At 38.1% G+C, this 23,813-nt stretch overlaps 1 protein-coding gene and 1 long non-coding RNA gene across 8 annotated transcripts in view; one reads left to right on the top strand and one right to left on the bottom strand.

The window, feature by feature from the left end:
• Nucleotides 1-23,813, top strand: part of SMURF1 (SMAD specific E3 ubiquitin protein ligase 1) — a 127,000-nt gene that overhangs the window by 69,763 nt on the left and 33,424 nt on the right. Inside the window, exon 1 of one of the 5 annotated variants that reach the window (XM_077140616.1) lies at nucleotides 21,788-21,966. The exons of the other annotated variants lie outside the window; for them this stretch is intronic. Within the exon in view, the coding sequence (XP_076996731.1) occupies nucleotides 21,918-21,966 (49 nt within the window). The 5' untranslated portion in view covers nucleotides 21,788-21,917. Of the gene's footprint in view, nucleotides 1-21,787; nucleotides 21,967-23,813 lie in introns of those variants that run through there. 5 annotated transcript variants of the gene reach the window in all.
• Nucleotides 809-21,709, bottom strand: LOC143666973 (uncharacterized). 3 transcript variants are annotated; one of them, XR_013167799.1, is made up of 4 exons: nucleotides 21,515-21,709; nucleotides 21,237-21,333; nucleotides 1,601-1,645; nucleotides 809-1,114 (listed from the first exon to the last, which is right to left on the bottom strand). It is a non-coding gene; the product is annotated as an uncharacterized LOC143666973 (long non-coding RNA). The 3 variants fall into 3 exon arrangements; XR_013167800.1 differs by having other exon boundaries at nucleotides 21,531-21,709; XR_013167798.1 differs by having other exon boundaries at nucleotides 21,237-21,709.

Below are 23,813 nucleotides of genomic sequence, written 5' to 3'. Positions count from 1 at the left end.
ACTTATAATTGCCTCTGTTTTTGACCTTTGCAAGTTCTCATTCTGTAGAAAGATAGCATTTAGTGAAATCTCTTTGTTTCTCAGGTACTCCAAATGCCTAGCTCGAGAGTATATTTTCATCAAAGTCTTATTCCTGAGATGGGTTCTTTGGTGATTTCAGAGAAGTGCATCTCATATTGGAATGGTTAGTGTTAAGTACTGTGGCTTGGGAACGGTCCTGGCTCTCCTGTGGCCCTAGGTCTGTCCTTTTGGTAAATGAAGGCCTCCCTAAGGCACTCTTCCCTCACCCCCGGGCAGCTGCTCAGACAGATTTGTCTGAGCCCAGGATGAGCCGAATGCTGCAAAACCCCAAACTCTCAGAGAGACACATGGAAGTTTTCTGTCCTTTCCCACTTGTCACTCTGCCAAGAATTTTCATGGAATATAGCACAGCATTGTGAGAGGAGCGCTTTGTACCATTCACATGGAGTGGTTCTGTCTGCATCGGTTCAGCTTTGGGTGGGTAAGCATTGCCTGAATATCACCAAACTGTGTGTGTTTAAAATTCATGCAGATAAATAAAGAAGTAGTCAAAAGTCAGGGTAGTATTTTGGTGATTTGTTTTTCTTATTTTATGGGTCCTTAAGAAGTTTATCCTCTGAGGTCTTAGCTATTCAGTCAGTGCTGCTATATTCTGGAACAGGGGGCAGCAAACCTTTTCTGAAAGGCCCAGATGGTAAATATCTTATACTTTGCAGACCATTGGGTCTCTGTCACGACTACTCAGTGCTGTTGCCAAGTACAAAGCAGTCCTAGACAATAAGTCAGCAGTTGAGAGTGGCTGTGTTCCAATAAAGCTTTATTTATAGAAACAGTAGGTTTGTTGATAAAACTTGGCCCACAGGCCATGGTGTGCCAACTCCTGATCTAGACCATAGCTGTTACTTTAAGATCTGTATAACTTCTTTGTAGGGTTAAACCCTTACAGAATTTTGTCTGAGCTTCATTTTAAAGTTTACATTATAACCTCATGGGTAGGGTGTGAAAGCAATGTTAAGTAAAAAACCTTCCAATCTTCATTGATTTTTGCTTGAAGGAAATTCTAATATCAAAGTATTAAGTTTTCTGACTCTTCCTGTTGATGTTAGAAAGGAAAATAGAAATTAAGTATCAGGAACTCTAAACAATTTGCTCATATACTTGTTTTTCTTTTTCTATTACACATTGAGCATTTGATAATAAATTTGAGGGTATTTTATATTTCAGAAACATAAGACAGAAATTGCTAGTGTGTTTTCTTCCCTCAAATGTAATGTGGGTGTGCATGCACACATATATAATCCCTGTGGCTGGAGATAGAGAAGTTGATGGTCAGGGCATGAATTTGTGTGGAAGGAAGAGGTGGGAAGTTCCCATGGCAAGATGCACCACCTTCCAGCCTGTCGAAGTGGTAGGCTGTAAGGCAAGGGGCCAGGCTTGCAGTGCTCAACCGATGAGCAACTTGTTTGACCTTGATAATTTTTGATCGTGAACAGTTAGTGGAGGATCTGTTTTTGAAGCACTTTGCATTAATGCCTGCTTCTCAAAGTACTTTACATTACCCCCCAGCAGCTCCCTTTACCTGTTCCAGAGGCCACAGAGGAGTTGCAGTGTTTGCGCACAGTTCCTGTTGGAGAAAAATGGTCCATGTGAGAAGCAGCCACAATTAGTCACCTGCCTCCTGCCAACCCTTTCAACTAACTTTTACCAATTCATCCATGAAAATGTGTTTTTCTATAATTGCCAGTATTCATAAATTCATGTTTTTAACCCCTCAGGATTTAAGTGTTTTTCTTTTAAATGCACTCATATGAAGGCTACACTCTCTTTAGGCATGTATGATATTGTTATTAACATAAAGAATGAGCCCCTCCCTACCACACACATACTCTTTACATTTGGAGATATAAATGAGCAGAAAATAGTGTGATAAACAGGTCCCTCCTGGTGGGTTTACAGCAAAGGGAAACCAAAATCCTATTATAGGTAAATAACAGACCAAAAGTTGGACTTCTGTGGCCAATGCAAATCTTGAGTGATTAAGTGGATCAATACAAGTTTACAGTTCAACATTATTTTGATGAACCATGTAAAATTTTGAAAGAGTTTTGAAGACAAAACAACCGATTAATTGTATTTTAAACATTCCAGTTGTATTGTGTCTAGAACTATCCCATGACATGCAGGCAATTGGTACACTCATCCTGGGACTTGTCTCCACTGTCACCCAGGACAGGCCTGCCTCCTCTGACCCCTCTGACTTCTGGCAGCCATCTCTCTACTTGTCTTCATATATCCAAAACCTACTACTTTTTGATACCCAAATGTCTCACTTCACAAGAACAAACAAGATAGCCAAAGCTTTTTGATCATCCCCATGATGATACTCTTTCTCTGGATCCTGGTAATCTATCTGTACAGCACATTTTGGAATTGAATTCCATTATCTCAGTATTTGTTGAGCAGGGTGTTAGTCTTAGATTTAGTCCTATCATGGATCCTACTTTCAGTGAGTTTAAAATCCGTTTCGAGAGTGACAGAAATAACTATTAAAAAATGTAAGTAACTTTACAGGGCAGCAAAAGATAGGTGACAAATGACTGAAGAAGAGAGAGCTGGCCTGGGCCTGGAGCATGGATCCGAATGAGTGAAGAGGAGGTGGAGGGCCAGGACAGGACCTGAGCAGAGGAGTACATAAAAAAAAAAAAGTGCGGGAGAGAGAGATTGCAAGGCAGTGAATTCAGGAGTGGAGGGGCTTTAAAGGGAATGAGGGGTGATGAGGCTGGAAAGTTAGATTAAGACAGAATCATAGAAAGTTTTAAGTGCTAGATGCCAGGAGTTCATAGTATCTTTCATTTTAAAAAGAATTTCTATTTTATTCTGTAAGCGATGCTGACCTCAGGGGTTTATGTGTAGGGGACTTACATAATGACAAGTGCTTTATTCATTTATCCAACAAATAATTGTTTCATGATTAAAATGAATTAGACAAAAGAGGTGGATGACAGAGCCTACTGTAATGACCCAGGCATGAGATAAGAGTTGTTTAGAATTGAGCAATAGCAGTAGGACTGAAAAGAAGATATTTTAAAAATATTACAAAAGATGAATTGATGTGACTCAGATGAGTAAGTGAGTGTGATTAGCAAGAGTGATACACTTGGCACCACTCTTTGGCTGCATTTTGCCCAAATTGTAGCTAAACTTAGCTCTTAGGGAGCAGACATTACATCTTATCCTCTTTCTGTAATGTGCCCACTGTCTTTTTATTCCTTTTAAAGGTGTTGGGTAACACCTAATATTCCATACAACGTGACATTTTAAAAACTGGGATATAACTCCCTGTTAAGATAAAGCTAAGACTGAAGGGTTTGTCTTATTAGAAATGAGACGCACCACTTATATTTAGGCTTTGAATCACTGTTGCATTAAAAAAAATTTTTTTTTGAGATAAAATGATCAAATGCTAAAACTCACCCATTAAAAAATGTTTATTAATAAAACCAATCAACATACAAAATGAACATTCTTTTTTTCATCACATAGTTGTATATTCATTGTCATGATCATTTCTTAGAACATTTGTATCAATTCAGAAAAAGAAAAAGAAAACAGAAAAAAAATTCATACATACCATACCCCTTACCCCTCCCTTTTATTGATCACTAGCATTTCAATCTACTAAATTTATTTTAACATTTGTTCCCCAAAATTATTTATTTATTTTTAAATCCATATGTTTTACTCATCTGTCCGTAAGGTAAATAAAAGAAGCATCTGACAGAAGGTTTTCACAATCACACAGTCACATTGCAAAAGCTATATCATTATACAATCATCTTCAAGAAACATGGCTACTGGAACACAGCTCTACATTTTCAGGCAGTTCCCTCCAGCCTCTCTGTTACGCCTTAACTAAAAAGGTGATATCTATTTAATGCATAAGAATAACCTCCAGGATAACTTCTCCACTCTGTTTGGAATCTCTCAGCCATTGACACTTTATTTGGTCTCATTTCTCTCTTTCTCCTTTCGGTAGAGAAGATTTTTCTCAATCCCTTGATGCTGAGTCCCAGCTCATTCTAGGATTTCTGTCCCACGTTGCCAGGAAGGTCCACACGGGAATCATGTCCCACGTAGAGAGGGGGGAGGGCAGTGAGTTTGCTTGTTGTGTTGCCTGAGAGAGAGGCCACATCTGAGCAATAAAAGAGGTTCTCTTGGGAGTGACTCTTAAGGCTAATTTTAAGTAGGCTTAGCCTCTCCTTTGTGGGAATAAGTTTCATATGAACTAACTCCAAGATTTGGGGCTTAGCCTATTGCTTTGGTTGTCCCCACTGCTTGTGAGGATATCGAGAATTCTCCACCAGGGAAAGTTGAATTTTCCTCCTTTCTCACCATTTCCCCAAGGGGACTTTGTAAATACTTTTTTATTCACCCTTCAAATCCTTTTGGGATTTATCGAGGCATCACTCTGGACAAACCTACAAAATTTCATGCCCTACTTAAGGTTCCATGTACTTATGGTGTTCAATTAAGCTGTCCACATGAGTTATATTAGGAAATACACTAGTCAAAATATAAATTTTGTATGAAATAAATATTTTTTGCTTTAGTCTCACACATAAGTTAAAGTTTTAAAATATTAATTACCATCTATTTTCAACACCCTGAATTATTGACATTCCTTTGTTCTTCATGCAAAACATTTTTAAATTTGTACGTTTAGTCACTATCATTATGCACTCTAGGCATCCCTAGATTATGCCATCTCAGTCTTTATTGTATATCTTTCCTTCTGATTTCATTTAAAATTTACCCGTTTAAAGTATATAATTAATTGTTTTTAGTATATTCACAGAGCTGTGCAGCCACTCTCTAAATTCCAGAACATTTTCTTCACCCCAAAAGAAGCCCCACATATATTAGTAGTCCCTTACTCTTCCCCCTGCCCCAGTCCCAGACAACCACTAGTCTATTTTGTCTATAAAGGTTTGCCTCTTCTAGACATTTCATATAAATGAAATCATACAACATGTGGTTCTTTATCCCTGGCTTATTTCATTTAGCATAATGTTTTCAAGGTTTATCCATGTTGTAGGGTATGTCAGCTTTGCTAAATATTGTTCCATGATACAATACATTTTGTTTATCCATTTATTCCACTTTGTTTATCTCTTCATCAGTATGGATATTTGGGTTGTTCCCGCTATTTGACTACTACGAATAATCTGCTGTGAACATTTGTGTACAAGTTTTTGTGCAGACATTTATTTTCAGTTCTCTTGGGTGTATACCCAAGAATGGAATATATACTGGATCATAAGGTAACAAAGGTCTTCACTGCCTACAGGATCAAGTTCAAACTATTCTTCTTGGAGGTCAAAGCACAAAATACAATTTCTCTTGATCCATTTTTCTAACTTTATCACCCCAATATGATTTACTTCACAAACCACAACATAGCCAATTTTACCTCTGGGCTTGTCTTTGTGTTGCATGTTGTCCCCTTTCGAAGACACCTAACATTTCTTGAGCTAGAATGTGGGCTCAACAACAGTACGCAGCATACAGTAAGCACTCAATCAGTGTATGTTGAAGAGTTCCACTTAACAACAGTAAACGGCATATAGTAAGCACTCAATCAGTATTTGCTGAATAGCCCCACTATTCAGCAGAGAAATTGTATTTTGAGGCATTTGAGGAACTGCCAAAATGTTTTCAAAATGGCTAAATCATTTTACATTCCTACCAGCAATGAACGAGAGATCCAATTTCTCCACCCCACCTCTTTGCCAAAATTTGAACTCATGCATCTTTTTGATTATAGCCATCCTATTGGGTATGAGCATTGTGATTTTGATTTGCATTTCTCTAATGGTTACTAATATTAAGCATCTTTTACATGCTCATTGGTCATTTGTATATCTTCTTTGGAAAAATTTCTATGCAAATCCTTTGCTCATTTTAAAGTTAGATGTCTTTTTATTATTGATTTATAAGAGTTCTTTATATATTCTAGATATAAAATTCCTTAGCAGACAAATGATTTCCAAATATTTTCTCCCATTCTGTAGGTTATTTTCACTTTCTTGATAATGTCTTGAAGCACAAAAGGTTTTAATTTTGATGAAGTCCTATTTATCTTTTTTTTTCTTTTGTTGCTTATCCTTTTGGTATCACATCTAAGCTGCATTGCCTAATTCTAGGTCGTGAAAGTTTATGCCTGTGGGTTCTGCTAATTTTTGTATGTCATGGGAAGTAGGGATCCATCTTATTTTGCATGTGAATATCCAGTTGTCCCAGCACTATTTGTTGAGAAGACTTTTTTTCCCTGTTGGAATGGCACCACTATTACAGTTTAATTTTGATAAATTTGGCAACACATTCATGAATTAATGTATAGCTATCTACTGTATAAATAGATCCACTTAGGTAAAAAGTATTGTCCTAAATTGTTTATTGGGTTTGAATTTTACAAAGATTGGTTAAATTAGTGGTGTTGTGGATTTGGAGAACATTGTCCCTTTTTCAAGCAACACTGTGAAAACCACTTATAGTGTTGTAGAACTTGGGGTCCTTTCCAAGGCCACAATATTTGTGGCCAGTAGATGTCATGCCACACCTCTCCTTGTGTTTATAAATTGGCTTGGTCTTCCTGTGATTTCTTCTGATAGCTCTAGGGATTGGATCTATGAGGATAACTTCAAAGAACTTGTAGACAGAATCTTCACCAACATAGTAAGAGTTCACAGGAAACACAAATCTGATAAACGACATAACCTGGTTTAGCTTTGCATCCCAGGCTGCGTGTTTTATTGGGCTAGGTTGGAATTGTGAAGGATTGGGAGCTTAGAGAGCTGATACACAGCCCATGAGCTTGCTTTCTCCTTCATAGTTCCTGGTACATTAGTGAGTTGCCCACCTGACTTAACTAATGGCTGCCACTGCATTGGAAGGCCCGTACTGTTTTTTGAATGATTACTAGGAATTTTAATTGAAGTCACTTAAAAAATTAGCATTCCTTCCCAAGGGAAGCAGATGGCCTTTCAAAGTAACAAAATATTTAGGCCTGGTTTTGTAAGACATAAAAATATGAAAATTATAAAGCAGGATAGTATATGTTTATGAGTCAAAGGCAGAATATACACACAGAGGATGAGAGAAAGGAGAAATTGCTAATGACCCTATTGATCAGGGAAGAAATAGGATTTGAGCCATAACCCAAAAAAATGAATAGGATTTCAAACCCTGGACAGTGGTTCAAGGTGTGTGGCCTTGGGCAAGTAACCTCTCCTGGAGTTCTTAGTTTCTTCATAGGATTTGTGGAAGGATTACAGGTAATAATAGAGATGAAGTAATTAGCAGTTTTTTTTTTTTTAGTTTAGCATAAAATAAGGAGTGGGGCTATTCAGCAAATACTGATTGAGTGCTTACTATATGCCGTTTACTGTTGTTAAGTGGAACTCTTCAACATACACTGATTGAGTGCTTACTGTATGCTGCGTACTGTTGTTGAGCCCACATTCTAGCTCAAGAAATGTTAGGTGTCTTCGAAAGGGGACAACATGCAACACAAAGACAAGCCCAGAGGTAAAATTGGCTATGTTGTGGTTTGTGAAGTAAATCATATTGGGGTGATAAAGTTAGAAAAATGGATCAAGAGAAATTGTATTTTGTGCTTTGACCTCCAAGAAGAATAGTTTGAACTTGATCCTGTAGGCAGTGAAGACCTTTGAAAAGTTATCAAGACAGATTTTAATAATGTTCTAAGGATAATTTGGATTTGAATCAAGACAGGGAGCAAGTTCAGTCTTCTTCACTGCAGAAGACTTAGTTGGTTTGCTTACTGAACAGATTATTTGTCAATCCAAAAGTACTTGATCAACATTCTATTTAATAATTTACAAAAGCAAACGGCAGAGATTGTTTTTCTTTCCCTAGTTAAATATTATGGCAATCATTACCCCAAACTTTGTTTTAAACTGATTTAACAGGAGTTAATGTTTCCAAGTAAATCACTAATGACTTACCTGTGTCTTTTTTAAATTGACTGGGGAAATGGAACATCGATTGAGGTAAATGAAGTGTAGTACAAAATGCTAAGTGTTTGTATCATCGACTCAGTAGGGTTCTTTTTTTTTTTTAACACTTTTATACAATTCTTGTGCCATACAATTCACCATTTAAAGTGCATAGTTCAGTGGTTTTTAGTATATTCACAGAGTTGTGCAACATAATCAGTCAATTGTAGAACATTTTCACTACCCCAAGAAACTGCACATCCCTTAGCTGTCATGCTTCATCCTTCCCCTTCCCCTCATCCTAGGCAAATACTAATCTACTCTCTGTCTTTATGGAGTTAGCTATTCTAGATAGTTCATATAAATGAAATCATACAATATGTGATCCTTTCCGACTGGCTTCTTTCACTTAGCATGATGTTTTCAAGATTCATCCACGTTGTATCATGTATCAATACTTCATTCCTTTTTATGGCTGAATAAGAGTCCGTTGTATAGATAGACCACCTTTTGTTTATCCATTCCTCAATTGATGGATGTTTGGGTTATTTCCACTTTTTCGTTATCATGAATAATGCTGCTACAAACATTTGTGTACATGTTTTTGTGTGGGTATATGTTCTCAGCTCTCTTGAGTTATATACCTAAGGGTGAATTTCTGGATCATAAAGTAAGTCTGTGTTTAACATCTTTGGGGATTGCAAAACTGTCTTCCAAAGTGATGGTACCATTTTACATTTCCATCAGCAAGGTCTGAGTGTTCTAATTTCTACACATCCTGTCTAACAGAATGCCTTTTTCGGTTTAGCCATCCTTGTGGGTGGGAAGGGGTATCTCACTGTGGTTTTGATATGCCTTTTCCTGATAACTAGTGATGCTGAGCATTGCATGTTATGGGTGATTTTGTATATATATATATATATATTAGAAATGTCTGTTTAAATACTTTGCCTATTTTGAAATTTGTCTTTTTGTTGTGTTGTAAGAATTCTTTATTCTAGATTTGAGTCCCTTATCAAATATATTGTTTGCAAATATTTTCTCCCATTCTGTGGATTGTCTTTTCATTTTCTTGATTTCCTTTGAAACACAAAAGTTTTTAATTGTGATGAAGTCCAATTTATCTATTTTTTTCTTTGTTTGATCTTTTGCATCAGATCTGAGAAACCTTTGCCAAATCTATGGTTGTAAAGATTCACCCCTGTGTTTTCTTTGACGCATTTTTTTTTAGTTTAGTTTTTATATTTCAGTTTTTGATGTATTTTGAGTTAATTTTTATGTATAGTGTGATGTAGGTTCCGTCTTCTTTCTTTTGCATATAGACATCAAGTTATCCCAGCATCATTTTTTGAAAAAACCTTCTTTCCCACTGAATTGTCTGGGCATGCTTGCCAAAGATCAATTGGCTATAAGTGTTAGTGTTTATTTCTAGACTCTCAGTTCGAGTCCAGTGATCTAAATGTCTGTCTTTACTCCAGTATCACACTAACTTTATTCTCTTTTTTGTCAAGATTGTTTTGGTTTTTGTGGGTCCCTTCTGGTTCCATATGAAATTTAGAATTAGTTGTCAATATTTGCAAGGAGCCACCTGGGATTTTGAAAAGTATTGTGTTAAATCTGTAGATCAGTTTGGGGAATGTTGTCATCTTAACAAAATGAAGTCTTCTGATCCATGAATATGGAATGTCTTTCCATTCAAGAGGAATCTTGATAATTTTTACTTAAGGACCTCTAGACAGTAGCATAACCTTTAGTATAGTTGCTACAAGGAACTTTAATCCATAAATCAGATCATTCTTTTTTTTTTAAAGAAATCCTTAATTATGCTAAAGAAAAGATATTCATGGATGCTTTCCAAAATTCTGTCTGATCTTTTTAATCAAGAAAGACTTGGAATCACATATGACATTGATGTTGGGTTCTAAAGTCGGCATGTAAGGCGAAAATCCTAAATAGTTTATTAGGCATGGGATACATTTGCTGCCTTGGCATTTCTCAACAAGTCCAGCAAAACAGCTGGTTTGGTCTTTGGTTTCTTTTTTTCTTTGGTTGAGCATCAGATGAAATAATTGGCTTGAGTTGGGGGCCACATATTCTTGCTTCTCAAAGTTTGGTCTGAAGACTGGACCAAGGACTAGCAGCATCAGCATTGCCTAGATGCTTGTTAGAAATCCAGACTCAAGCTGATCCTAAAATTCATATGGAATAGCAAGGGACCCAGAATACTCAAAACAGTTTTGTAAAAGAATAAAGTGGAGACTTACATGTCCCAATTTCAAAACTTACTACAAAAATACGGTAATCAGGACTGTATTATAGGCATGAGGATAGACATTGTATTTCTAGATTTCCATTTATAAAGTGGAATTAGAATTGGGAGTCTAGAAATATACACTTATATTTATGGTCAACTGATGTCGGACAATGATGCCAAGACAGTTCAGTAGAGAGAGAATCTTAGTTTGGCAAAACTGCTTTGACAACACACAGTGGGCTGGTTTAAACAACAAGACCTTATTGGTTCGTGGTTTTTGAGGCCTGAAGTCCCAAATGAAACAGGTCAGTAGGGCCATGCTTTCTATTGGAGTTCGTAGTGTTCTGGTTTTCCATGTCTGTTCGTATATTCTGAATTAAATGTTTTAGCTCCTGTATCTCATTTGAATTGTTGGTTTGTTCCTTTGACTGGGCCATATCTTCAGTTTTCCTAGTGTGATTTGTTATTTTTTTGCTGGCACCTAGGCATTTAATTACCTTAATTAGTTTATTCTGGAGATTGCTTTCACTTCTTTTACCTAGGGTTTTCTTGCTGGATGAATTTGTTGTCTATTTGTTCTTTGACATTTAATTCAGCTTTTTCTGGACCTCTAGCTTAGGTTTTGTTTAACAGAGGGAAAATTTTCAGTTCTTGTTTTCTTGTTTCTTGCCCTGCTTGTATAGTGCCTTCCCCCCCCCCCGCCCCCACCCTGAGGAGGGTCTACATAGGTATTATAGACGCCAGCTGGATTTTCCCAGACAAAACTGGCCTCTTATGAGGAGGAAAGAGTCACCTGTATCGGTTTTTCCCAAGGGTGAGACCAGCAGGTTGACAGACTTTCCTGTGAAGTCTCTGGGCTCTGTTTTTCTTATCCTGCCCAGTATGTGGTGCTTGTCTACCTGCAGGTCCCACCAGCATAAGATGATGCGGTACCTTTAACTTTGGCTTGGGGCGTGGTGGAAACAGAGGAGAGGTTGTAGGCTGGTTTTAATGGCTTCAAATTACCAAGCCTTGGTGTCTGAATTCCTTGAGAGAGGGATTCCACCTGAGTTGGGCTTCATCCCTCCCTTGGGGAAGGCACAGGCTCCAGACAAGCCCCCCAAAGAGCTCACTTCTGCGTATGCCTGGGGCAGTTGCAGCCTGAGAAGTCCTGCCACTGTATCCAAAGGCAGTCAAGCCTTTGTAGAAACACAGCCACAAAAACCTCGGTTTCCTTCTCTTTTTTTCCTTTTCCCGTCAGCCCTGCCCCCTTGACACTGGGGCAAAAATGAGCGACCTCCACTTTGACCAGGTTCACCTGAGCTGGGGACCTGTTTTTAGTAGTCAGAATTTATTAATTAATTTCACAGTTGGCGTTTGATTGGGCTCAGCCCCAGCTGCTGGTAAAGTCTGTTTCCTTTCCCCTCTGGGAAGCAGCTGTGGGGGAGGGGTGCCAGCTGCCACGGCTTGGGGAACTCACGGTTCTGGGGAGGCTCGCAGCTGGTCCAGCTGGTCCAGACTGGGGTATGCTGTGTGTCCGGTCACTGACGTGGCCCCAGGAGCTGTTCTGTATTTTTTCTGGTTATTTACTAGCTGTTCTGGAGGACAAACTAAAACACGCACATTGCTAAGCTGCCATCTTGGCCCGGAAGTATCTAAATTCCCCTGTAGTGTTCTGGTGATGACTTCCTGCAGTCCTTGAGAGTTTTTGACTTGCTTTTCTGCCTGTGTCATGTGGCAGAGTTCTTGGTCTCCTCCTGGGAGCTTTCTCTGTGTTCTGGCCTCTGACTGCATCATGAATTTTCTCTCTTTATAAGGTAAAGTAATTTGAATCAAGACTCCCCTGATTCAGTTTGGCCTCACTTCTATTAATAAAAACATCTTCAAAAGGTACTATTTATAAATGGGTTCACACTTTCAAGAATGCAGATTAAGAATATCTCTTTTGGAAGTACATGATTCAATGCCCAACAGAAACAACAGTCTTTTCAACAAATGGTGCTTGGACAACTGGATAGCCACATGCAAAGATAAGACTCCTACCTCACACTTCATACAAATACTAACCCCAAAGGATCATAAACCTAAATGTAAGAACTAAAACTATAAAACTCTCAGGAGAAAACAAATGTAAATCTTTCTGACCTTGGCTTAGGCAATGAATTCCTATATACAGCAACAAAAAGAAAAAATAGATAAATGGGCTTCATCAAATTAAAAATTTCTGGGCGGGCCGCGGTGGCTCAGCGGGCAAAGTGCTTGCCTGCCATGCCGGAGGACCTCGGTTCGATTCCCGGCCCCAGCCCATGTAAAAAAAAACAAAAAACAAACAAACAAAATACAATAAAACAAGAAAATGTTTAAAGATGTTTCCTTTCCTTCCTTCTATCCTTCCTTCCTTCTCTCTGTCTTTCCTTCCCTTCCTCCCTCTCTTTAAAAAAAAAAAAAAAAAAAAAAAAAAAAAAAAATTTATGTGCTTCGAAAGGATGCTACCAAGAGAGTGAAAACAAACCCAAAGAATGGGAGGAAATTTTTTAAAATCATATATTTGATAAAGAACTTGTATCCAAAGTATGTAAAGAACTCTTACAACTCAACAACAAAATTCCAGATAATCTAATTAAAAAACAGGTGAAGGATCTGAATAGGTATTTCTCTAAAGAAGATATACTAATGACCAATAAACACATGTAAAGATAATATCATTAGTCATTAAGGAAATTTAGATAAAAACCACAGTTAGATACTACTTCACACCCACTAGGGTGGCTGAAATAAAAAAGAAAATAAGTAGTGAAAAGGATATGGAGAAACTGGAATCTTCATACATTGTTGGTGGGAATATAAAATTGTACAGCCATTTAGGAAAACAGTTTTGCATTTTTTCAAAATGTAGACCATTGAGTTACTGTATCACCCAATAATCCCACTCCTATGAGTATACCCAAGAGAATTGAAAACGTGTCTACACAAAAATTTGTACCCAAATGTTCATTAGCGGTATCATTCTCCGTAGCCAAAACGTGATAATAACCTAAATGTCCATTTTCTGATGGATAAACCAAATGTGGTTGTGCTGGTTTGAAAGGATGTATGGACCCTAGAAAAGCCATGTTTTAATCAAAATCCCATTTCGTAAAGGCAGAATAATCGCTACTCAATACTGTATGTTTGAAACTGTAATCAGATCATCTCCTTGGAGATGTGATTTAATGAAGAGTGGTTGTTAATCTGGATTAGGTGACGACATGTCTCCACCCATTTGGGTGGGTCTTGATAAGTTTCTGGAGTCTTATAAAAGAGGAAATATTTTGGAGAATGAAGGTGATTCGGAGAGAGCAGAGAATGCTGCAGTACCAAGAAGCAGAGAGTCCACGAGCCAGCGACCTTTGGAGATGAAGAAAGAAAACGCCTCCCGGGGTGCTTCATGAAACAGGAAGCCAGGAGAGAAAGCTAACAAATGACGCTGTGTTCACCATGTGCCCTTCCAGCTGAGAGAGAAGCCCTGACTGTGTTTGCCATGTGCCTTCTTAGCTGAGAGAGAAACCCTGAACTTCATCGGCCTTCTTGAACCAAGGAATCTCTCCCTGGATGGATGCCTTTGATTGGACATTTCTATAGACTTGTTTTAATTGGGACATTTTTTCGGCCTTAGAACTGTAAACTAGCAACTTATTAAATTCCCCTTTTTTAAAAGCCATTCTGTTTCTGGTATATTGCGTTCCCGCAGCTAGCAAACTAGAACAGTGGTATATTTATACAATGGAATATTATTTGGAAATAAAGTGGAATGGCATAATGGCAAATGCTACATGGATGAACCTTGCAAACATTATGCTAAGTGGAGGAGTTACTCACAAAAGACCACATATTGTATGATTCCATTCATATGAAATGTGGAATACGCAAATACAGATAAATGGGCTTCATCAAATTAAAAAATTTCTGTGCTTCAAAGGATGCTACCAAGAGAGGGAAAACAAACCCAAAGAATGAGAGCAAATTTTTAAAAATCATATATTTGATAAAGAACTTGTACTAAAGTATGTAAAAGACTCTTACAACTCAACAACAAAATTCCAAATAACCTAATTAGAAAACAAGTGAAGGATCTGAAAGTAGATTAATGCTTGCTAGGGTGTTCAAGGTGAGGGGATAGGGAGTGGTAGCTAATGAGTAGCCACTTTTGGGGGTGATGAAAATGTTCTGAAATTAGATAATGGTCATGGTTGTCCAGCTCTGAATATGCTAAAAAACATTGAATTGTACACTGTAGCTGAATTTTATGGTTTGTGTTATCTCTTCATAAAGATGTTATTTTAAAAAATGTATACTTAACATTTTTCCCCGTTCTTTAATCAGAGGTGGGACTTAGTAGACTTCCCTATTTTAAAGTCACGTTTGCTTGCTTTTTGTGTCTGTGTTTTTTTTAATTAGAGAGGTTGTAAATTTACAGAAAAATCATGCATAAAATTCAAAGTTCCCGTATGAACACCCTATTATTAACAATATTCTAGTTTGCTAGCTGCCTGAATACAATATACCAGAAATGGAATGGCTTTTATAAAGGGAAATTAAATAAGTTGCTAGTTTACAGTTCTAAGGCCAAGAAAATGTCTCAATTAAAACAAGTCTATGGAAATGTCCAATCCCAGGCATCCAGGGAAAGATACCTTGGTTTAAGAAGGCTGATGAAGTTCAGGATTCTCTCTCAAGTGGAAAGCACGTGGTGAACACGGTCAGAGTTTCTCTCTTGGCTGGAAGGGCACGTGGCGAATATGGTGTCATCTGCTAGCTTTCTGTCCTAGCTTCCTGTTTCTTGAAGCTCCCTGGTAGGCATTTTCCTTCTTCATCTCCAAAGGTTGCTGGCTGGTGGAGTCTGCTTCGTGGTACTACGGTGTTCTCTTTTGTGGCTTTCTCATGGCTCTGTCATCCTTCTCTGTTCTCTCTAAATCTCCTGCTTTCTCCAAACTTCCTCTTTTAGAGGATTCCAGTAAAGTAATCAAGACCCACCTAGAATGGGTGGAGACATGTCTTCGCCTAATCCAGTTTAATAACCCCTCTTGATTGAGTCACATCTCTGGGGAGATTATCTAATTACAGTTTCAAACATACAGTACTGAATAGAGATTAGAAGAAATGACTGCCTTTACGAAATGGGATTAGGATTAAAACATGGCTTTTCTAGGGTACATACATCCTCTCAAACTGGCACAAACACCTTGCATTAGTGTGATACATTTGTTATAATTCATGAAAGAATGTTTTTAGAATGCAGTTTGTGTTGTACAGTCCTGTTTATTTTTTTAAATTTTTATTCTATTAATATATTTGTAACCTAAAATTTCCCCCTTTATCACATTCAAATATGCAATGCATTACAGTTAATTACATTTACAATATTGTGCTACCATCACCACCATCCATTACCAAAACCTTTCCATCACCCCAAATAGAATTCTATACCAATTAAACAATTAAGATTTTTTCTTTTACATTTTACCAATTAAACCAATTGTGGGTTTTTTTTTTGTTACTTTTTAAGTCAACTGTTCTGAAATATAATTTATATGTAAGAGGCACTAATTTTAAGGTGTAGAATTCAGAGTTTTAGCAAATTTATGATGCTCATCCACAACCCTGCTCAAGATACACAATAATGCCATTACTTCAGAAAGTTCCTCATGACCTCTTGCAGTTAGTCTTTCTACCCCATCTCTGGAACCAGTCAACCACTGATTCACTTTTTTTTTAAAAATGCAATTTTATTGAGATGTATTTTCACATACCATATAATCATCCAAATTGTACACAGTATCATCATATAACTGTGCATTTGCCATCACAATAGATTTTTGAACATTTTCATTATTCCAAAAAAACCAAAAGAATAAAAGTAAAAAAGAACATCCAAAACATCCCATATTTGTTTTTGTTTTTTGCCTTTTTTTTTTCTTTTCTGTTCACACACTGGGTAAAGGGAGTGTCAATCACAAGGTTTTCACAATCACACAGTCACACCTTAAAAGCTCTATAATTATTCAATCATCTTCAGGAATCATGGCTATTGGATTACAGTTCAACAGTTTCAGGTATTTCCCTCAAGCTACTCCAATACACTAAAAACCAGAGAGGACCATCTGTATATTGCATAAGAATAACCTCCAGAATTACCTCTCGACTCTATTTGAAATGTCTCAGCCACTGAAACTTTATTTCGTTTCACTTTTCTTTCCCCTTTTGGTTAAAAAGTCTTTCTCAATCGCATGATGCCAGGACCAGGGCCATCCCTTGGAGTCATGTTCCATGTTGCCAGGGAGATTACACCCCTGGGAGTCATGCCCCAAGAGGCGGGGGGTGGGGTCGGTAGGGCAGTGAGTTCACCTTCAAGGTTGGCTTAGAGGGGCCACATCTGAGCAACAAAAGAGAGGTTTTCTGTGGGTGACTCTTAGGCATAATCATAAGTAGGCTTAGCTTCTCCTTTGCAAAAATAAATTTCATGAGGCACGCCCCAAGATTGAGGGCTTGGCCCATCAAATTGGCAATCCTCAGTGATTGAGAGAATATCGGGTCTTCCCCACATGGCGAAGTTTAATATTTCTGTTTTCTTCTCCAGTCACTTGAGGGGACTTTGCAAATACTTTTTAATCTTCTGCCCACATTACTGTGGGATGTATCGGGACATCACACCAACCTGAACAAACCAACAAGATGTCATTCCCTATTAAAGATTCCATGTAGGCATGGTGTTCGAATAAGCTGACCATACAAGTTAAATTAGATAGTGTGTTACCGAAAATACAAATTTTGCACCACACTGATTTTCTTTTTGTCACTATTGATTAGTGTTAAAGTTTTATAAGTATGCAACCACACAGTGTGTACTCTAATGTCTTGACTTCTGCCCATCCTATTCTGAGATCTGTCTATGCAACAAGTATATATCAATGGTTTATTCTTTTTTCTTACTATGTTGTATTCATTGGGTGAATCTACTATAGTTTGTTTATCCATTCACCTATTGATGGGTTGACATTTGGGTTATATTTTCTGGTTATTATGAATAAAGCTGCTGTGAACTTTCATGGACAAGTCTTTTTGTGAACATATGCTTTCATTTCTTTGGGTAAAAACCTAGGAGTAAAATTACTGGGTCATAGAGTAGTCACTTACTAAACAGTTCTCCAGCGTGGTTGTGCCATTTTATATTGCCACCAGCAATGGATGGGAGTCATAGTTCCTCCACATCCTCATCAACACTTGCTATTTAGTCATTCTAGTGGGTGGGTAGTGGTACCTTTGTGGTTTTATTGGCATTTCACTGATGATAGTCATGTTGAGCATGTTTTCATGTGCTTTTTTTGTGCGTATGCCTATTTTTTTAGTGGATTGTTTGTCTTCTGATTACGGAGTTGTAAATGTCCCTTATACAGTCTGGATACAAGTCTTTTGTCAGGTACATTGTGAATATATGAGAAATGTACGTAAGTGCACAGCTCACAGAATTCTCCCAAACTGGACACACTTGTGTAGCCTGACCCAGATGAAGAAATAGAATATGATCAGCTCGCTAGACACTTTCCTCATAGTCCTTTTCAGTCATTACCTTGTCCTGTTAAAGGATAATCACTAGCCTGACTTCAACAGCATAATTCAGTTTGGCCTGTTTTGTAGTTTATATAAATGGCATTGAACAATATGTACTGTTTGTGTCTTTCATTGAATGTCACATTTGTGAGATTCATTTTTGTGTGTGGTTATGTGGTTTGTTATTCTTATTGCTGTGTAGTGTTCCAATTTATGAATCCCATACCTTCATTATATGTTGACAGGCATCTCACTAGGTCTGTTTTTGACTTTTATGAACTGTGCTAGGACCATTTTACTACATAGTGAACATATATGTATATGTGCATTTTCATCAAGTACATATCTAGGAATAGAATTGCTGAATCATGATTGAGTTCTTTTTAAATTTTAAATAATCTCATGAACCCATTGTTGACCACATTGGTTTGAAGATTTTAATGTCATGACAAATTGCTTCACTCTTACAACTCAATTGTCTTGATATAGTAGCATGTTTTTTTGTGGACCATGCGGTTTTCATTCATGAGGTGAACTGATTCTTATCCATGCCACAAACTTTATACAAACTTTAGCAAGTTGCTTAATTTCTCTGAGCATCTATTATTCCCCCTACTAAATTGAACATGATGATTTTACCTTGATTTACTACAGTGATGTTGAGTGATGACTAGCAAAAGAATTATATTATAAAATAATTATAAAAGATAATACCACTCAGTAAGTCACTGTTATAGAACCTGTGCTCTAAAATGAAAATAGGAAATAAATTATAAAGAACTTTATTTTAGAAGACTTGTATTTTATGGGGTTTTTTTGTAAACACATATGGGATTTTGAGTTGTATCACCTTGCTAAACTTCGTGTTTACCTTTGGATTTCTGTTGACCTTTCCATACATCAAATTAAGAATGCTTCCTTTGGCAGTATAGTAATTGAAAGAGCGAAAATGGGCTGGCCATGCTGTCTCTTGTTATGATTGTTTATTAACGATTACTTCTATTTCCTTACCTTTTGTTTGAGGTCGGTTGGAACAAGTTTAGCTCTCTTTCCTTCTTTCCACATAATCTCTCAACTTTCCCATGACCCTCAGCACTCATCACCTTGCTTCAAATGACTTCATCTAAAAACCACAGATTCATCTCATGTTTATAGTTTTCAGAAGTTGGGTAGGTAGGGATATGTTTGGATTTCATTGGGAATCTCCTCCCCATTAGCCCTGGATTAGCTCCTGTTAGTGGAGTTAATTTGGTTTCTTTCTAGGATGATCAAGTCCAATTCACCTAATAATAATAGGCTTTTGGGAGGGTTCAATTTCTTTCTTTCCTGACAAGGTTTATTTTATTTTATATTTATAACGAAAGGATGATATTCCACACTTGTAAGTCAATTTTAAGCAGTTGTAAAAAGATGATTTTGGTTTACTTCCCTTCAAAATCAAACCCTTCAGCCTGGAAAGTACCCCCGGACCCGACTTCACATCATGTTTCTGTTCCTGGCTGCGTCCTCAGAGATCAGAGCAGTAAATGTTTGTCACCCGGATAAATGGAGTCATTATACAAAAACAACAGCTTTGACTAACTGTGGACTTGGTGGCCATGTTTCTTAATCTTTTACACCTCTGTTTCTCATCAGTAAATGAATATAACAACAGCCACCACAGTGAACATGGAAACTGGTGGTGGTGCAGGTGGTGGTGCCTGTCAGATACAGGGGAGGGTCTGGTCACACTGAGCAGTCAATAAGTTTTAGCTGCTATTGTTAGTATACTAAAGTGAATTAGGTTGTATTTTTTTAAAGTTTCACAAAACAAAGACAGAGTTTCCAGACTGTCCTGTGTGGTTCAGTGGTTCATTGATGGCTTTTATCCAGTGTTTCTGTATCAGTCAGATGGTTGCCTGGGAGACAATCTGCATTCCAGGGTGGTTTTAGAAGCTCAAGTTGCAAGCTGCTCATTAGTTCCTGGTTATAAAATCACCATGAGCGTCTCAGAAGGTGCCACCCTACACATTGGGAGCTGAAGTGCTGGTGTTGATAAATGTGGTCGTCACCACTGGCATTTGAGTGAGGGACTTTTGAAAGGAATAAACTGAATAATTAACTGTCACAGAACTGATTACTTTGGGATTATAACTTCAAATATTTAGACATAAAACTTTCTCTCATGAAAACCTGACTTTTCTTATGTCCAAAAGCAAGAAAACGTCTCTATGCTGTAAATTACCCTGTTGCTTTTTTTTTAATTAGAGAAAATACAGAGTTCTCGCATAACCTCCTTGCCCCCCAGTTTTCTGTATTAGCATTTTGCATTAAGATATTATCTTTTTACAACTTTTGAATCATTATTATTATAATTATTCAATTTGTTACAGACCATTGTGTATATTAAGGGCCACTCTTTGTGTTGTGTAGTTCTATGATTTCTTTATTCTAGCAACATATATACAACCTACAATTGCCTCTTTGAATCACACTGAACGATAGAAGTCAGGGGTAGTCCCCTAACTTTTGATGCTCCTGTATTGAAACATGATTGAAAGAATTCCATTTAGTTTCTTGAAGGCAGAAACTATGATCTGCAGACATAGGAATGATCTCCTAGAGGGAGACCGTCAATGAGATGCTTTTCTTGTCTTCCAAAGCGAAGGTGTCTAGGCTGTGATATTGGGAAGAAATCACAAGAAAACAGTAGCTTTGGATATTGCTTCCTGTACAGCCATTTTCTTTCTTCACCCAGAAAGAGGCCGTCCTCCTTCAGAGAGTACAGATTCTGTGTTGCAGATTCAGGATATTAGGAAAATTCAAATTCAAAAATTGTTTGTGCCTCAGTTATAATTTTTTTTGGAATGTAATAGCCTGACAAATCTTAAGAAATCATCCCTCAAGATGTAAAAATGACTTTGTTCATCAGTGAGGGCTTTGTTCAAATACAAAGTTCCACATACCCTCTTGACTTCACTTCTTTTTTTTTTACATATACTTCATTTCTCCCCCATTGTAATGTTAATGTTACCTATGGCTTGAAACTGCAGGGGGACATTTTATTTCCTTGGAGCCAGTGAAATGTCACTAATGACACCTTAAGAAATAATGTGAACCCGTTCCAAAGAATGAGCTCTGCCAGGAGGCAGCGGGCAGAGGTGCCGGGCACTGGGCTCCTTACAAGGCGTGGGATAAGAGGCAAACCATCACAGTGGAGGCACTTGCAAAACCATCTCATTCATTCATTCAAGCAGTTGTTCATTTACTGCGTTATGCCAGACAGCATGCTGGGTGCTAGAAGCGTAATGAATCGGAAGATAGTCTATGTCTTCTTGGCGCTTACATTCTAGTGGGTAATTAACATAAATGAAAAGGTTATTTCCAAATTCACTTACACCAAGTAATCTCCGTGTGCAGGACACTGTGCCCAGTTCTGAAGTTGCAGTGATGAACAGAAAGTACAAAGGCCTCTTTCCAATGGAGCCTGTGTTCCTGTAGGGGGCGAGGCAGACATTTAGCAGTACACAAATGTATAAAGGATTTCCTTTCAAACTCTGATAAGAGTTATGAAGATGGGGTGCTGAGGTACTGTGGGGTAGGAGTGGAAGTGGAGGTGGCTACTGAGTCTTTCGGACATTTAATGTTTTTACTTATAAGGTGGCAATAAGGTCACCTGCCCTGTGTGTCACCTGCCCCATGCTGCAAGCAGTAGAGAATAATGTATGTAAAAGAGCTTCTCAGACAAGAACGGGTCCCAACAAATGGCATTAGTGTTTGTTGCTGGTGGGGACCCGGGAGGCCAGGCAGCGGAATGGGCCCTCACCACCTGGCCTGGGAGCGGAGCCTTGCCCCCTGGGAGTGGCGCATTGCCCCCTGGGAGCGGCGCATTGCCCCCTGGGAGCGGCGCGTTGCCCCCTGGGAGTGGCGTATTGCTCCCTGGGAGGGGCGCTTTGCCCCCTGGGAGCGGCACCTCTGCTCCAACAGCCCGGCCTTTCCCTTCAGCGACGGAAGGATGAGCTGAATCCTGTCATGCGGTGAAGGATTTCGGGTCAAGTGAATGATTTCAAATAATTCATATGACTTTGCTATTCATTTTTAAATGTAACAGACTTATAGAAAATGAAGGTAAAGCACCTGTATTGTATGCAAATAGATGTTTTACAAAACTTATCTCAAGATTGTCAGTTTACCAGAGATTCACCCCCATACCCAAAACCAGTAGGGATGACTGATGGGTACTAAAATTTGTTGTGCTAACGTAGACAGTCTTTCCTGCAAAGAAGAAATAGTTTTATCATCTAATGGTGCTGAATAATGAGAACATATGTGTGCACATGTATATATGTAAACTTATTGAGAAGGACTGGAAGGGTTGTTTATTTCAGTGAGCAAATAACGGAATGGAGTCAGGGGGTTAGAATTCAGTTCAGTGGTATGGGTTTAAGAATTTAAGTTTGCTGAGTTTGTTGATGTAACTGAAGTGTGATTTTTTTTTTCTCTTAGTGCAAATGTGAGGTTTTCCTAAGCTTGTATCAAAATAGAGAGATTATGGACTCTGGTAGAGTGGCCTATAAAGTGACACAGTACTGAACACACTGACCAGAAAACCTTACTGGGTTTTTATTGCCTTTAGAAAGGATTCCATTTTTACCCCTTTTCATAGCTTAAAGCATCCTCCCTGCCCCCTCAGCCTTCCCAGGGGGATAGAAAAGTAAGTTTCAGACTTAAGAGTGAAATGAAGCTAAAATACATTAAGTGTATACTATCCTTGCTGACGAATTATATCCTTGAACAAATGAAGATTTTACTTTGGTGTTTTAAATTATTGAAATGCTATCTTAATTTCTGTTTTGGCATTGTTATTCTCTTTGGCATATTTTTTCTCTTTCATCACAAAAGCCTCTGTTGTGAGCCTGGTACGTGGACAGCACCAAAGGAAGCCCATGGTGGTGGAACAGGGGTGATGTTAGGGTTCCTGCCCTCAGAGTACCGTTTCTGAGCGGGACTGGCAGAGCCAGCTGCATGAAAAGACTCTGAGTTCCAAACTATAGGGAGCCAGCTGCGTGAAAGACTCTGAGTTCCAAACTATAGGGGTCTGTATTTTTTGTTTCCTATTCATTGCAAGATTGCAATGGCTAAAATAGTGATTCCCAGATGTGGGGACCAACACAAAATTGTCAGCTTTTTATTTTGCCAAGTCACTGTTAAAACTATCACCATTTTTGGCTGCTTCATAAAAAGTATACTTTAACACACACAAAAAAGTAGGAAAAACTTAACTTCAGAACAAAGGACAACCCAGTTAAAGTTAATTAGTTTGGTTTTATGAAACTCTTACTACTTCATCCTCATTTTTCTCCTAGTCAGAATGTTGTCACAGGATGACATTTGGAAAACAGTCCTGACTGAGGAAGTTTCAGTGAGCAAGTGGGCCTTGCTTGGACTTGGAAGATGGAGCACAGTGAACAGACAGGGGTTGTTGAGTGGGTTGAGTAGCAAGAATAAATGCCTAGAGGTAGGAATGGCTAGGGTGTGTAAGGATAATGAACTGAACAATACTCAGAGGAGTGGTGGGATATAAAAGTGATACTAGGGAAAAATTAAGATTTGTAGTGAAACACAAAATGGAGTCATTATAGTTTCTTAAGCAGATTTTATCGTCCTCTTTTTTTTTTCCTAACTTTGAAATACTTTCAAACTTACAGGAAATTGCAAAAATAATAACAAAACCCATAGAGAGAGAATTCCACCGTACCCCACACCAAGATACCCAAATCTACCAGCTTTTAACATTTTGCCACACTTGCTGAATCATTCTATATAGTTGTTTGTTTCTGTCTATCTCCCTACCCACTTATCCATCACTATTGTGATTTGGGGGGCCTAAGAACACAAAAATGGCATTTTAAAAGATTGATCAGGTGGCTGTAAGAATTGGGAGTAGGGGAGACACCATTGCTCTTGGATGAAGC

This window comes from Tamandua tetradactyla, chromosome 23, assembly GCF_023851605.1.
Source record: "Tamandua tetradactyla isolate mTamTet1 chromosome 23, mTamTet1.pri, whole genome shotgun sequence".
NCBI lineage: Eukaryota > Metazoa > Chordata > Mammalia > Pilosa > Myrmecophagidae > Tamandua > Tamandua tetradactyla.
The sequence above is the reverse complement of the archived record's forward strand: the minus strand, read 5'-3'. Positions and strand labels throughout refer to the sequence as shown.